The following is a 16601-nucleotide window of genomic DNA, read 5'->3' as shown; positions in this document are numbered from 1 at the left end:
TTTATTAAACTAAACAAAGCAGACAACCAAAACCAACCTTGAGAATTACCGAGATTTCACAAACTAATTTGCCTAGCTGATGGGATTTAAGCTGGTTTTAGAAGTGCACATTTTGTTTTTAGGTGTTTCTGTGCAGCAGATGATGACTTTAGAAATGAATTTAAAGTTCCTCCATTCCAAGATTGCATTTTAAGTTTTCTGGGATTTTCAGATGAAGAGAAACACAGTATGGAAGAAATGACTGAAATGCAAGGTCAGGTAACACGATGATGTGGTGACTGATATTGAGCACCTCCTGAGCATATCTGGAGGGAGTTTCTAGACCCACCCTAAACGTGCGTGGTACCATTCTGTGCACACAAAGACGGAAGTGAGCTGAATGCCTGCATTTATTTCTCTGCTTATTGTGGTATGACCAGAGTTACCTTGTGCTTTTCCTGCCGTGGGTTACCTGTCATCAGTGGACTGCACCCTGAACTGAGCAAAACAAACCCTTTAAGTCTTTGTTAGAAACAACTGATTCATATAACTAACCACTTGATAATAAGTAGCTGCTTTAGAGATGGAGACTTGGAGAACAGTTATTTGACTGATGTGTGTTCCTGTTCTTTTTAGGAGGTACCTATTTACCAGTTGGGGATGAAAGGTGCACCCACCTTATTGTTGATGAGAACACAGTAAAGGAACTTCCATTTGAACCTTCAAAGAAACTTTTTGTGGTCAAGCAAGAGGCAAGTAACTCCAGAATGAAGAAAATTAGTTAGCTTTAACAATAGTTTGGCTTCTCTGCTAAGGTCAATTTAAAATCTTTTTTTTTTTTTTTTGGGTTCTTTTTTTTCGGAGCTGGGGACCGAACCCAGGACCTTGTGCTTCCTAGGCAAGCGCTCTACCACTGAGCTAAATCCCCAACCCCTTCAATTTAAAATCTTAATTAAAATATTTTTCTCTCTTTTAGTGGTTCTGGGGAAGCATTCAGATGGATGCTCGGGCTGGTGAAACTATGTATTTGTATGAAAAGGTAAGGTGTGGTTTTGCTCTTGGTTCTGTGAATTTGGGCAGAATTGATACTATCGTTTATCCAGAGCATTTAGAAAGCATGGAGTGATTAGTATTATCTAGGTGTTTAGAAGAAATAATTGAAAAAAATATATTTATTATTTATACAGATCTATATATAGAGAGATATATTTAGATTCTTGATTTCAAGTTCTTTAATGTTTAAATGTGCTTTAGATGCAGTGAGAGCTCTTCAAACTCTTGTTTGAACTTGGGATGTTTTCCAGGAAATATTGAAGTCTTCAGTTCCCTCACTGCTGTATTCTCCAGACACAAGGAAAAGAAGTGTGGCTCATCCTTTCTCAGTCCATGTTCTAGAAAGAGTAGCTAGAAAAAATACAAGCTGAAGGACAGTTATTCAGTGGAGAAGGCGCATGAACAAAATGGGGTTAGGTTGCCACCTATGGTGTGCTGTCCTCACCACTTTTTTTTTTTTTTTTAATGAAGCTTCTGAATTATCTAGAAGACCGTAAGATTGTAAGGATTAGTATAAAAACTCGGGGTTTTGCCAGTTGAGATGTAGAGATGTATTTTCCATGTTCCTGTTTGTTAGAACCATCATAGTAAAATGAAACACTTTTGTGCTTTTGACTTCAGGCTAATACTCCTGAGCTCAAGAAATCCGTGTCTCTGCTGTCTCTGAGTACTCCAAACAGCAACCGCAAAAGACGGAGGTTGAAAGAAAGCCTGGCTCAGCTCTCCAGGGAGACCGACCTCTCTCCTTTCCCTCCGCGCAAGCGGCCCTCAGCAGAGCATTCCCTTTCTATCGGCTCGCTCCTGGATATCTCCAACACACCGGACTCCAGCATTCACTATGGAGGTAGTCATTCACGTTTCACTGATCTGAAGATGGCACGTGCTGCCATGTCTAAGAATAGACCCCTGCTCCAGCGAGTGGGCGGGAAAGCTTTTCTCTAGTATCCCTGCTCTAGTTGGGGAACAGAACACTTGAAGCTGGCTGAAGTGATAGACTGCTGTGATTCCAGGACTGGGCATGTGGAGCCCAGAAGGGGAGTTTGAGGCAGTCTGGCCAATAGGAGAGTCAGCCTCAAAACAAAGCCAAAACAATAGAAACCCAGAGAAGAAAAACAAATCCTGCAAAACAGTCAACTGTGCACAGAAATGCTTTTGTTGGGTGATTGTTTACTGTGTGCTTTTGTGTGTTTGTAAAATGTGGTGTCTGTCTTACAGGCCACTGAACTTCAGAGCACGGGAGTTAGGATTTGTTCAGGGCAATGGCTAAAGAGTGACAGATACTTGTTTTTCTTTTTGAGACAAGGTCTCATGTAGCTGAGGTTGGTCTTAAACTGCTGATGACCCTGTTCCTCAAGCGCTGGCTTATGGGCATGCACCCACACACTTGTGTTAGTTTTAATACTAAACAGTTAAAAGAAGTCCTGGAGAAAGTGAGAGAATGAGTAGGTAGAGAAGTCAGGAAGGTGATGTCACTTTGTGTTTGAATAGGAAGAGACTATTCAATTATGATTACCAGCATTTCTTTCATTTGTAAATATATAAATAGTATTTTCTAGATTTAAGATACAGAAAATAAAGGACTCTGACTTCATAGTATTCTGTACTAATTGTCACACCTGCTAGGGAGGTGCCCTTACTCTACATTATCAGCTTGTGCTTTGAGTTGGGAAGGGAAATATCACTGTGTGGCCAGGGTGTCCTTGAACTCATGGCTTCCCTTCAGCATCCTGAATAATGAGATTATAGATGTGCACTGCCATAGCTACTTTGGAGACATCCTTAAATAGCCATGTAACAGTTAAAACAAACTGTTATAATGTTAATAGCATGAAGCACTTTGTAGTAGTTTAGATTTTTCTAATTGTCATAATCGTGCCCTGATTTATAATCCTTCTCTCACCTGAACAACAGGAAACTCTTAAGTATTTTAGTTTAGGATCCAATCTGGGTCCCTGTTTTCACCACTTAGTTTCTTCTCATTGAGGGGACTTCCTCAATGTAATGGCCTGGGTAAATCTGGAGAGTACAGGCCATTTACTAGTAAAATGTCTGCAAGCTGTTTAATTGGTTTGGGGTTGAAACTAAACCTTCACATGTGCCAGGTGAGTGGACTCCCATTGCTCCGTGCTCTGAATCCATGACCTTTTTGGTCATTGCATTTTTCTGTCCTTATCCCAAGAAGAAGTTTTACTTTAACAGAAATCTCTTTGGTGGTGCCTTAAAATGTCTGTATAATGTTTAGATCTGCCTTCCAATTGAATCCTTCCTCTTTTCCAGAAACACCGAAGTCTTGTGCTAAGTCTTCCAGGAGTTCAACTCCAGTTCCTCCAAAGCAGTCGGCCAGGTGGCAGGTGGCGAAAGAGCTCTACCAGACTGAGAGCAACTATGTCAATATACTGGCCACCATCATTCAAGTGCGTATGCATGGCTGGAGAGTGATGCCTGTTGTTTCAAACGCTCTCCCTCCTGGTCTTCCTTTCTATGACCTTTGTTTTGTTCTTTTAAAGAATATCGGGTTTATTTTTGGGTGGTAGTGGTGGATATGGGGTTGATATCAATCTTGCTATTATTTCTGGCTGTGCTGGTTCTTAACGCATAGTGTAGTCTGGCCTCAGACTAAACTGACTTTCTTCCTCTGCTTCCTGAGTACTCCATAGATGTGTGTACCATTGCCACAGGAGGATGACCTAAAAGACCAAACCAAGTAGGATTGCATTAATTTTTTTTTTTTTGGAAATAATAGTCCTTAACTGCAGTGTTTATTGAGAGGAGTGCCAGTCAGGAGCTGCCATGCACTTGTCTCTAGAAGTGCTTTTTCTGTAACATGGACTCTGTGTAACCTTGTGGCTCTGTAGGGTCTTTTGTTAGTTACTCCCAGGCACTTGGTGCCTAAAGATCCTTGTAAAGGTGAGTGTCATACACTGAAGAAGAGGGCGTCAGATCCCATTACAGATGGTTGTGAGCCACCATGTGGTTGCTGAGAATTGAACTCAGGACCTCTGGAAGAGCAGTCAGTGCTCTTAACCACTGAGCTGTGTCTCTAGCCTGACTTCTACATTGTTAAGATACTGCTTTATAAGCATAAACACCGAAGTCTTGTGCTAAGTCTTCCAGGAGTTCAACGCCAGTTCCTCCAAAGCAGTTGGCCAGGTGGCCCATGGCGAAAGAGCTCTACCAGACTGAGCAACTATGTCAATATACCGGCGACCATCTTTTCTAAAACACAATTCACACTTTGACCCCAATTTTTGTAATCAGTGTGAACTTTATCTACTAAGCCACAACTGGTCATAGTAGTCCATACCTGAAATCCCAATACTCGGTAGGCTAAGGTAGGAGGAACACGAATTCTAGGCAAGGCTGGACTACTGAAATAAGAACTTCTCCTCCGCAAAAGAGAGAAGCAGATTTTGGGTATTTGTCTGATCTAGGTGGACAAATTATAATTAAGTTATTTTGAAGTTGTGTCCCCCCCCCCCCCCCCCCCCAAAAAAAAAAAAAAAAAAAAAGAAACAGAAGTCCTAAAAGCTATCTTAAAGAGAATGGTCTTAGCCTAAGATTTGCTCATGCCCAGCTGTAGTCTAACACAGGCCTCACTGCGTTCAGTCCATAATTAACACCCTGGCTATAGGAGGAAGGAAAGAAAGAACTGTCATAAATAGAGGACACCGTCCTTTAGAACCTTTTCTGAGTGTATGTAAGCAACATGGCATGAAACGTGCCTCCAATCTAATAATTTCACATGTGTAATTAAAAAGTGTCAGTTAACTGGGCCTGTTGATTCATGCGAGTAGGCCAGTTCCTTGGAGGCTACGGCAGTTGGATTGCTATGAGTGCAAGTGCACCGACAGAGGTCAGAAGAGAACTTTGAAGGGTTGGGCGTCTCCCACCTCCATGTGAATTCTCTAGGTGGAGGTTGTCAGGCTTGGTGGTTAAGCATCTTACCTGCTCAGCCATCTGACCGCTCTGAAACTTAGATGTACTCCCTCTGTCTTCTGTGCTGTTGTCATAGTCTATGTGTTAAGAACCGAACGGACAATTGGTTTTTCTTACTGTTACTTGACTAGTACCTTTAAATATTTATTTGTTCTCAATGGGATTTTCATGACTGTAGTCTGCAGTCAGAACTGTTCTGTCCTCTCACATCTCCCTGGTTGTCTTTCTTAAGGGTATCACATAAGTGGAATCCTGGTGTGCACCCGCTGAGGCCTGGGTTCCTTCAGAATCATCTAGAGTGTGCCTATAGCTTCTTCCTCCTTCCCCTCCTTTCTCTTCCCTCTGCCCTTCTGACAATTTGGCTATCTAGGCTGTTTGAGCTCCAGCATTTGATTCTTTTTAGCTTCTCTCTGCCCTTGCTGAAACACATGTTAGTGCACAGAGAACTATCAGGGTTTTTAGGTTGTGACATCTCCTTCCTGAGTTTTGAGAGTTCTTTGTATGGGATTTTGAGTTTTAGTCCTTCGTCAAGTATGTGATTTTTAAATTTTTTTAAAATTGTATATAAATAAGAAAATTGCTAAATATCTCATTAGAAAAAATTTCAATTATTAAATGACTATTTTTTTGTTTTTATTCTAGTCCACAGTTTTGAGGTCATGTCTAAAGATTCTACTTAAAACTAAACCATGTTATCTTTAGCAATTCATGAACTTAGATTTTATTTTCCTGTGAATTGTTTTGAGTTAATTTTTGCAGACAGGTTTCTATTCAGGCTGATGTCCATTTGTGGGTATAACAAATGATATCCTAATGCCACTTGCTGGAAGAGCATCTTTGAGTGGTTACAATTTTACTTAGCTTTGCTTGGGATTTTGGTTGGTTGGTTGTTTCGTTTTTCTTTTGGCTTTGTCAGACAGGATCTAGGTAAGCGCTCTACCACTGAGCCAAATCCCCAACCCCGCTGTCAGACAGGATCTAATGTAACCCAGGCTGGCCTCAGTGTTGGTATACAATGCTGGATGACCTTGAACTCCAGCTCTTCCTGCTTCCTTCCTGTATGTTGGGATTGTTAATGGTCGTGTCCCCCCCCCCAGAGCTGGGGACCCGAACCCCATGGCCTTCCCTGCCTTCCTAGGCAAGCGCTCTACCACTGAGCTAAATCCCCAACCCCGTTAATGTGGTTTTCTATTTATATAAATTGCACCAGTTTCCATTGCTTGGATTTAGTTATACTGTACCATACCAGCTTGAATATTGTTGTTTTTTATTATGAAATAATTGTGTATTTTTTCAGATATTTCTAGAATCAGACTTTCTCTATATAAAGTCCTAGAATTTTGATTGGTTTGTCTTGGAACAGCTAGATCAACTATTAAGATAATTTCATTGTTCTGTGTTGAGTGTTTCCATCTGTGACTGTGTGACTTAATTTCTTCTTTTCTTTTTCTTTTTTTTTTTTCCCGGAGTTGGGGACCGAACCCAGGGCCTTGTGCTCCCTAGGCAAGCGCTCTACCACTTAGCTAAATCCCCAACCCCTATGTGACTTAATTTATGTGCCCCTTCTGCCAACTTCCCCAACCTTGTATGTGCGTACGCACAAAGTATATCAATATATGAACCAACAAGAAAATGTTATAAGAAAAGATTGTCAAATTTAGGAAGCTACTTTCGTTGACTTTTTCTGATGTTGACATCACTGTTTATCATAGTTATTTATATTTTTAGCCTTTTTTCTCACAGTTTGCTTAATCTAGATTTCCCCCATTTAGTTATTTCAGGTACCCTTAGAAGAAGAAGGACAACGGGGTGGGCCTATTCTTGCACCCGAGGAAATCAAGACTATTTTTGGGAGCATCCCAGACATCTTTGACGTACATATGAAGATAAAGGTAAATTTGCATTAAAGGCCAATAACATTCTTTTTGCAGGTTGTGTATATTTATTGTACCATTTCAGGCATTTCAACCTAGCTAAGTAGATCAGTATTGTATGTAAAACTTATATCTTACAATGTATCCTGCCTTTGCGCTCAGTGGTGGTCCTCCTTGCTGAGTAGGCTTAAATATGGTAAATATCGTCATAAAAAAATCTGGCACTGTATGTGTATGAATATGGCTTACATCTTTGTATGCACACCACATGAGTGCTTGGTACCCGTAGAGGGCAGAGGTTGGCATTGCATCCTTTATAATTGGAATTAACAGTTGTGGGTGCTGGAAATTGCACTTGGGTTCTCTGAATGAACTGAAGTGCTCTTGATCCCTGAGCCGTTTCTTCAGCCCATTCAAGTTTTTGTGAATATTTTGTGTTTTGGGATGACTGAGGAATTCTGTGAACTAGGGACTAGCAAATTATGGTTTGTAGGCTGCATCTAGCTGTCTCAGTGAAGTCTGATAGCAGAGCCCATGCCTGTCAGACTTTCCTTTTCTCATACATTCTGTTTTGATCACACTCTTTCCCCTTCCTCCTTCTCCCAGAGGGTTCCTCACCTCCCCATCACCCAACTTCATGTTCCTTGTCTCTTTAAAAAAAAAAAAAAAATAACAAGCCAAGTAAAAACAAAAGACAGACAAAAAAAATCAACAAGACAAGAAATATACCAAAGCAAGACAAAAGAGCCCAGAAAAAAGAAAAAAACATGGATCTCATTTTGGGTTGACCATTTGGGTTCTGGAGTGTGGTTGCTAAATAAACCCAGTGACACTCCATTGAGAAAACCAATTCTCTGTTTCCCAGGAGTATCAGTTCCTAATAACTTGTTTGTTAGGGTAGGATTTACTTAAGTCTCTTTCCCCTTCTCAGTGCTTGGGCTCTGTCTGGCTTAGACATGTGCAGTATTGTGTACGCTGCCACAGTCTCTGAGCTTATATGTTCTCAGTTTGATGGTGTCTGCAATTCTATGTGTATTCTTTTGGGCTCATCTAAGATGGCTCTTACAGTATTTCTGCCTTCTCTTCCACATAGATCTCTGAGCCATGAGGGGGGAGGTTTGGTAAAGGCATCCCATTTAGGACTTAGGGTTCCAGTCTCTCCTCTCTCCATTTGATACTTTGTATGGTTGTTTCTGTTCTGTAGAGTTGAATACTAATGACAGACGACATATGGCTTTGGAAGATTTACCATCTGTTCCTTTTAGTAAAATTTGCTTGACCCTGCTGCAGGTTATAATTTTTAATGACTTGTGTTAAATTAGTTGCTACAGCAGCAGGATTAAAAGTAGCCTTTTCATAATTAATAAGGCCAATCAACGTTTATAGCTGGTAAGATAAAACATCGATCTATCATTCATATTGGGAAATTAAGATTGGTCTGTCTTGACAGTGCTATTTATATTTTCTTCCTTAATCCAAACGCTGTTGTCTTGGAAGATAAAAATTTAATTCTTTGTTGTGATAAGAAGTTCACACATAACATTATGGTATTGCATAAGGTGAATTTTTTTCCCAGCAGAAGATGTCATAAGTGTTGTTAGATGTGTAAGGAGCTATTGGGTTTAAATGTTTGATTTTTTTTTTTTTTCTTTTTCAGGATGATCTTGAAGACCTTATTGCTAACTGGGATGAGAGCAGAAGTATTGGTGACATCTTTCTTAAATATGTAAGTGTTTGTTTTAGAGTTCACATTTAAATGGTATCTCATTAAGGACTGACAGGGAAGGAAAAGGGAAAATGCTGTTTCCCATGATCATCAAATCTGCTAGGATTGCTCTCAACTTTTCAAACATGCTTCTAATATCCCCAGCTGAGCACAAGATCATCTTCAGAACACAGTTGCATAGTGACATTTGCGTAAAGTTATCTGCCATCCTAAATGGTTTCTCATATATATATATATAATCATATAAATATTATAATTTTAAAACCTGTATATATTTATATATACACATTTACGTGTTTGTAATTCCTAACAAAAGCCTATAGAGTCCATGACACTTACATTTAGTAAATAAATCACTCTGTGCTAGGTTGTGTGACCTATATCTGTAATACTTGGAGGCTGAGGCAGGAGAATTACTAAGAGTTTGAAGCTAGCCTGAACTTAAAGTGAGACCCTGTCTCAAAACAAAACAAAAGACACAAAAGCCCCAGAGAATACTTTGGTTTTCATGAGGTGGTGTGCTGACAAACCGTTTTTATCGGAATGCTGTAGGATCATGATTGTGCATGCGAGCGCACGAGGTTCTTTCTGCAGCAGTGCTTTTGTTTCTGAAGCCTCTTTTTTATGTGTTTGTTCAGGTTGTCAGAGGACTGAAAACAGACATTTGTTTATTTGATGACTAGTAAGATGTTTAATTAGCCAAGACATTTTTAAAATTTATTTAAGTAGTTTATGCATATGAGTTCTCTTTGCATGTGTGCTTGCATGACAGGAGAGGCCATCAGATCCCATTACAGATGGCTGAGCCAAGAACAGCCAGTGCTCTTAACCGCCAAGCCGTCTCTCCAACCCTAGCCAAGCAATCTTCCTCATGTTTTGTTTGTAAAGATTGTATGTTTTGATGATATTAATGGTATGTTTGTGTGTGTCGGGGTATGTGCACATCAGTGCAGGCAGGTTCCTGCAGAGGCCAGAAGGCACACTAGACTTCTGGGATTGGAGTGCTAGGAACACTCCCTGCTTCGTGTGGGCACTGGGTACTGAATTTGCACCTGTCGCAAGAGCAATAAATTCTCTGAAAGCTATGCCATTCTTCAGACCAGATTTTTCCCTTCTTAAGTTTCATGTTTTGGGTAATAGGATTGGTATTTAGTAGTGGTTTGGATTCTTCAACAAACAATAACATGTAATTTTATACTCCCTGTAGACCAGCTTTAATTTGATTTTAAGTATTCTGAAAACAGGTTTTGAATGCAGAGTTCATATATATCTGTCATCATGCCTAGATTATATGGTGCTGGGGAGAAAACTCCAGGTTTTGTGTATATACTAGGCAAATACTTTAACAACTGAGCTTCAAAAATTTGTCCTGTTTTAATGTATGTGTCAATTGTATGTGCATGCATATATGTCTCTATTTGCTGTTTGATGTCATAGGCTGTGGTTATGAGTTGATGCATAGGCTGTGGTTACGAGTTGATGGGGTTTGAATAGCAATGAAAACCAGATTTGGAGATGAACTCTTACTCTAATGCTGAAGGTGTCCTGGAGCTTGGTAGGCCAGTGTGCCCATTACTGGCAATCTTGGCAGTCTCTTGACCTCCTGCATGCTGAGCCCTGCGTCATTGTGTTGAACACTAATTTATTTGTAAAGGAAAGTTTTCTATTAACAGAAATTGTGAGGAAAATTTAAACTGTTTTCTTTTGAATATAAATCTAGTTGTTATTGATGATTGTGTCACAAAGGTTATTGTCTGAGGTGACATTCATAACCAGCTGTTTTCCCTTTTTTGTTTCTAGTCCAAAGATTTGGTAAAAACCTATCCTCCATTTGTAAACTTCTTTGAAATGAGCAAGGAAATGATTATTAAATGTGAAAAACAGAAGCCCAGATTTCATGCTTTTCTCAAGGTAATATAAATTTTTATTATAAAAATTCTGAGAGTTACTTCTGAAATAATTTATTAAAATAATTTTTAAAAAATATATAATGTTAGTAAAATTCTAACCATAAGAACATCTTAATACTGACCTTAAAAAAAATGAGTTGTATCTGGGAGTGCTTGTGATATTTAGACCTAGAAATTTGGAATTTTACATAGCAGAGGAGTGAATAGGGATGCTGTTGGATTTGTTTTGACTTTTTCTGTGTCAATGGGGATTGAACCCAGGGTTGCATATGGTAGCCCATATGTGGAAATAATGTTCTGGGTTTAGTTCTTGAGGCACCTAGTGATGCTTCATGACACTGTTTTGAACTTAAGAAAGGCCTGTGCATGCAACTCTGTAGAGGATCACACCTTTTCTCAACAAGAGAAAATTTTAGGTCTTGGAAAATTACTGAGTTGTGATTTTTCTGAGAGCAGCTCCCGTCCTATATGAGTTCTTAATTCATTTGTTGATTTATTCATGTGTTATATGTGTGCATGTGTGCTGTGTGCAAGTTTGTGTGCGTGCGTGCGTGCGTGCGTGCCTGCCTGTGCTTGCACAGATGTGCTCATGCCAGTGCATGCATGTGCAGGCCACAAGTTCTTTACCTTTGACCCTGTAGATTCTGAGGCTCGGTGTGGTGAAGGTAAGTTCCTTACCTTCAGAGTCACTGCCAACTGCTGGCACTTATCTGTTATTCTTGGCGGGGACATTTGCTATAGAATGTTTTGAAGTTTTACACAAAGCTATTTTTGCTTGTAATAAATTAATTTCTTCCTTTTAGATAAATCAAGCTAAACCAGAGTGTGGACGGCAAAGCCTTGTGGAACTTCTCATTCGGCCAGTACAGCGGTTACCCAGTGTTGCCTTACTTTTAAACGGTACTTGTCTACCTCCTGGTTTGTTTGTTTGTTTGTTTGTTTGTTTTGTTTTGTTGTTTGCTTAATTTTGTTATCTTAGATATTTTTATTCAATAGTTTTCCCCCATTGAGAATGTGAGTCGTCTGTAGCCTAGCTGATCATGATCTTGTAGATCTGAAGATGACCAGATGATATCTGGTTTATATTAGTGTTGTAGTTCCAGCCCATAGCTTCCTGCTGTCTACCAGAAAGAAGAGTCGATATCTTTATTTTCAAACTTTATTATGTCTTAGCACTCAAGCTTTCTTATACATACCAATTTTAAGATAATCTTGATAAACAGTCTCTAAAGTTACAAATACTCAGTTTTGCCTGGTACTCTTTGTAATAGCTGTGTCCTTCTACTTAGAAGTTCGTTATATTTCCTGGTGTCTCTCTGTCTAAATGTATCTGTTTCAAGAAACAGATTTCCTACAGAGACCTCACAGGAGAGGACTCATATTCAAGTTTCTAGTCATGAAGTTTAGCTAAGTTTTTATATTTGAGTTTTATACTTAGCCTTCTTTAGAATCTTGGGATTGGCAGTGTGCAAGATCCCTAAGTTTGATCCTGACTGTCTCCAGAGTCAGGCATGGTACAGTCCTTTGTAGTTGCAGCACTGGCAAGTGGAGCCGAGGGTGACCCGCCTACATAGAGAGTTTGAGGCCCTGTCTCAGGTTACTCTCAGGTTATCTAGTGTGCCTTTGCAATACTCCATTTGTTTTAACACTTAAAACTGTATCCGTAGGATTTTTTATAACTGCTTTATGTTGAAATCTTCTGGCTAAAAAGTGTATGTTTGTCATTTATACTCAGTTGACCAAAGTATGAAATTCAGAAATCTAATTTATTGATTGATTAATGTTTTTTCAAGAATATTTTAGTATAAATTATAAGACTAACAAAAAAAAAACCAGGGAATTTCCTCTCATAGATTACCTTTCTAGTTGGAATTGCTTTAGGTTTCCCTGGTCTTTAAACCTATCTTATTGTATTGATTATATTGATGGTGCTTAAATAGTCCATCCTTTAGGTTTTCAAAATTGAGTTTTTAAAAATCCAGTTTGCATTTCCAGTTCTTCGTTTTTGGGGGGTAGAGTCTCACTTTAGACCATGGTTTCTCCCAGTCAAAGCCTGCTGAGGTGGGAGCAAGTTCCCAGCTCTCATTTGGACTTTTTATTAAGTAGGAGTTTATCAGATGGTATCATGACTAAAATGAAATTCTAAGGATTTTTGTGTCCTTCCACATAAACATTAGGTTGATGTGGTGTTAGATTGGTTGTAGCGTGGGTAAGGATGTGTCAGGTGAGGCATAGGGAACACGGACAAGAACCCGAGAAGAGGCATCTTCAGCCTCCGAGAGGCAGAGGCAGAGGCAGAGGCAGAGGGGCAGAGAGAGAGGCAGAGAGAGAGGCAGAGAGAGAGGCAGAGAGAGGCAGAGAGAGGCAGAGAGGCAGAGAGGCAGAGGCAGGTGGGTTTCTATGACTTGGAGGCCAGCCTCCTGTACTTAGAGTGACCCTGTAACAAACTTAACAAATAATAAGAATGCCTACCAAAAAAAAAAACCCAAACCAAAAATAAACCAAAACAAACAAACAAAAAAAAAAAACCCCAACAAAATCCCCAAGCAAAACAAAAACTCCAAAAACTGGAGAAGCAGAGTTAGCATGTTAATATGAATGTCTATAATAAATAGCACAAAGCTTGCTCTTAGAGTATGCAAATGCTCTGTAATGGGGTCACATGCCCTCATACCATACCTAAACACAGAATTAAGCAGTTAGCACTGTAGGGAAAGCTTCAGGAGTCTACAAGCCTCCCAATATGACTGAAAGACATGTGACAAAGCAATGTTTAAAAAAGTCAGTGTTCTGAAAACTTGATGAGGAAAGTAGTTTGGAAACTAATGAAGACAGTGTTATTAGAGAACTTTGGTTAAAACTATTTTGATTGTTGTTTTAAAAGATTGTGTTTGTGGGTAGTGGTAGCGTTTCACATGTGAAGTTGAGTGCCCATAGAGGCTAGCAGAGGGCATCAGATCCCATGGTGTTGGAGTTGTAGGAGTGAGCTGCCTAACTTGGGTACTGGGCACTGAAGTAGACCCTCTGCAAATAAGAGCTTCTTAACCCCTGGCCCCTCATTCTTTTATTAAAGACACTGTAGTCCAGGAAATCCTGAAACTTACAATGGAATTTTGCATATAAATTAGGTTTTAATTCTATTTAACTATACCTTGAAAATATTTTATGCTGAGTAATAGTTTTTGTTTAATTAAAGCAGTTGGTGACCTGACAGATGTTCAATTAGGTGTATTAATGGGCAACCTACAGTAATATTTTCATCTCTGTCTCTCAAGTGCTAGGATTCAAAGCATGTGCCATCATACTGTGGAATAAGCAAACCTAGGACCCTGCACATATCAAGCAAGTGTTCAACCTCTAAACTACGCACTCAGCCATTGTTTGGAGAATAGGCTGTTACTGTGCAGTCCATTGTTGCTCCAAACTTGGAATCCTTCTTCCTCCTACTTGTAACGTTAGGGATTACAGATCTGCCATATAGTTCCTGGCCTCAGACTTCTCAAGATAAGGGCCAGGTGTTATCTTAAAAGAAAAAACCAGTTAACCTATAGTAAAAATACTGATATGGCATAGGTGGAAAATCACCGAACTCTTTTTAATCATGGAAAAAACCATTTTATTATTACAGATCTTAAAAAGCATACAGCTGATGAAAATCCAGACAAAAGCACGTTAGAAAAAGCTATTGGATCGCTAAAAGAAGTAATGACGTAAGCAGTCCATGTTTTACTGTGCGTGTGCGTGCATGTGCGTGCGTGCGCGTGTGTGTGTGTGTGTGTGCGTGTGTGCGTTTGCGTTTTCGAGAGACAGACAGACAGAGGGTGTGAACACATGGGCTTCATGCAAGGTAAGTGGGGGTCAGAAGACAATGGCGGCTGTTTCTTCCTTCCTCTTTTACATGGAATTATGGGATATGGAGCTGTAAGTGCTTTTACCTGTAGATCCATCTTGCTAGCATGCTTCTATGTTTTTACTGGATTAGGCTGGAAGTGGTAATCTTTGTCATAAACAATAGAAAAGTATCAATGCTTTTGTAAATTATCTAAGTTCTTTCTCTAGTAGTATGGCTACGGTTAAACACTGAGTATTGTAAGACTATATTGTTCAAAATATTTATTTCTGACATTAATTATATATGCAGAGATGGTAATGGAAATTTGAAATTAGCCATGAGTGCACAGATAGATCTTCTTGTGTCTCACAGAAAGGCCTTTTCATGTCATCCCCATGCACATGGTCTTATGGGGATGTTCTGATTTCAGTTAAATTCTGATTCACAAAGATGTGTAAACCTTGCATTTGTAGGTCCTCTCACCAGCTGAATTTTCTTTTTCCTACTACTTTTTATATTTCTTAAATAAATTTTCTCATGTTAATTAGACTTCATTCAGTGAATGAAGTCTTTACACATTCCTTAAATTCATAAAGTTTCCTCTAGAAGCAGTAGTGGTTGTAGCTGTTCTCTTTGCAGGGAAGTGACTGCCATAGGACTGGAGGGAAAACAATTCTTTAACTCAAAGTGTGTTTCAAACAACAAGTATTCTACAGGCTAACTGTATCTGTAAATGTAAATCATGAGTAAAATGTTCCACAGTGAAACATAGCATTTCTGAAAGATTCCTTGGAACATGTTTTAATAGCAAGATGTTTTGAAGGAGTATTTATCTGATTCATGTATCATAATTAATGCACCCACATGAAAGTTAGGTTTTGTTTTTTTTTTTTTTTTTTTTTTCTAACTGGGGACCCATCCATCTTGTCTACCCAGGGCCTTGCCTTCACTTCCTAGGCATTCAGCACTCTACCACTGAGCCAAATCCCTTATCAACCCTCAAATGTTTTGAGGTTTTTTGTGACATGAGATTTATTTGTGTACTGATTTCAGTGTCTGTACTAAAAGAAGTTTAACAAAACAACCATTAATTTTTCAGACATATCAATGAGGATAAGAGAAAAACAGAAGCACAGAAGCAAATTTTTGATGTTGTTTATGAAGTAGATGGATGCCCAGTAAGTAGCTTTTGTTGATTACCATTGAATTTCCTGCTTTAATGAGGTTTCTAAGGTCTCAATGTAAGCAGTCTCAGGCTGCAGAGATGCCTCTGGTTGTGAGCACTTGCTGCTGGACCCTCGTCCAGTGACTCACGGCCTATGACTTCAGCTACGGGGGACTGGAGGCCCTCTCCTGGGTTCTGAGTGTACAGTTATGCAAACAGCATATATGCAAGGAGACAACATACACATAAGTAAGAAAAACAGAAACAGATCTTTAAAAATATATTGACAATCTTACCACCACTTTTGAATGACAACTTATAATACTTACTTGGTAACATTTGACTTCTTCTATTAATGTTCACAGGCTAATCTATTATCTTCTCATCGAAGCCTAATACAAAGAGTGGAAACAGTTTCTCTTGGTGAGCACCCCTGTGACCGAGGAGAACAAGTCACTCTCTTCCTCTTCAATGACTGCCTTGAGGTAAATGCATACTCACTGATGTTTAACACTGATGTATCTTGTGATCTCCCTAAGTATTTAAAATAAATCTTTAATTGAAGTACAATATAGAAATTGGGGTATATTCAGTTATTTTTTTTTTTAAAAAATGAGACCAATTGCTGATTTCATAGTGTGGAATACTATGGAATACTTTTGGGAGAAAGTCTAATATTAAGTTTGATACAAATTTCCAGACTGCAAATTAAGTCAGGATTCCTTTCAAGTAAATGCTTAGATGATGAGTTGTGGGGAACCTTGTTTTTATGTATATTCAAGATCTACAAATTGGGGTTTTGTTTTGTTTTTAATTAAAGTGTAAGTAGCCTTTTGTAGCCAAGATGAAGGCAGTTGAAGAGCTAATTTGATAACTTAGTACTGTGACTCCTTGATTTCTTCCTTTTCTATGTTGATAGTGTCTCATTCTATAGCCCCAAACTAGCCTTGACTTCTGGGCAGTCCTTCCACTCCAGCCTCCCCAAGTGCTGGGATGACAGGCATGAGCCACAATGCCAAATTGGAATCTTCAAAATAAGAAGGCTGTTGGTGAGATGTAATAATACTAATTCTAAAACTCACCTGTGTATGTTCACAGGCAAATATTGAGTTCTATATACTTTTAA

General features: G+C 39.1%; 1 protein-coding gene across 2 annotated transcripts in view; it reads left to right on the top strand.

Annotated features, from left to right (window-relative positions):
• The window catches only part of Ect2 (epithelial cell transforming 2), a 52916-nt gene that overhangs the window by 11121 nt on the left and 25194 nt on the right, over positions 1 to 16601 (top strand). For both annotated transcript variants that reach the window (XM_032897365.1, XM_032897363.1), the window contains 12 exons: positions 123 to 253; positions 616 to 731; positions 956 to 1018; positions 1654 to 1876; positions 3310 to 3446; positions 6741 to 6860; positions 8500 to 8568; positions 10369 to 10479; positions 11282 to 11378; positions 14107 to 14188; positions 15410 to 15488; positions 15841 to 15960. In XM_032897365.1, coding sequence (XP_032753256.1) covers positions 123 to 253; positions 616 to 731; positions 956 to 1018; positions 1654 to 1876; positions 3310 to 3446; positions 6741 to 6860; positions 8500 to 8568; positions 10369 to 10479; positions 11282 to 11378; positions 14107 to 14188; positions 15410 to 15488; positions 15841 to 15960 — 1348 coding nt within the window. The remainder of the gene's footprint in view (positions 1 to 122; positions 254 to 615; positions 732 to 955; positions 1019 to 1653; positions 1877 to 3309; positions 3447 to 6740; positions 6861 to 8499; positions 8569 to 10368; positions 10480 to 11281; positions 11379 to 14106; positions 14189 to 15409; positions 15489 to 15840; positions 15961 to 16601) is intronic.

Source organism: Rattus rattus, chromosome 3 (assembly GCF_011064425.1).
Source record: "Rattus rattus isolate New Zealand chromosome 3, Rrattus_CSIRO_v1, whole genome shotgun sequence".
Taxonomy (NCBI): domain Eukaryota; kingdom Metazoa; phylum Chordata; class Mammalia; order Rodentia; family Muridae; genus Rattus; species Rattus rattus.
This window is presented reverse-complemented; position numbering and strand designations above follow the sequence as displayed.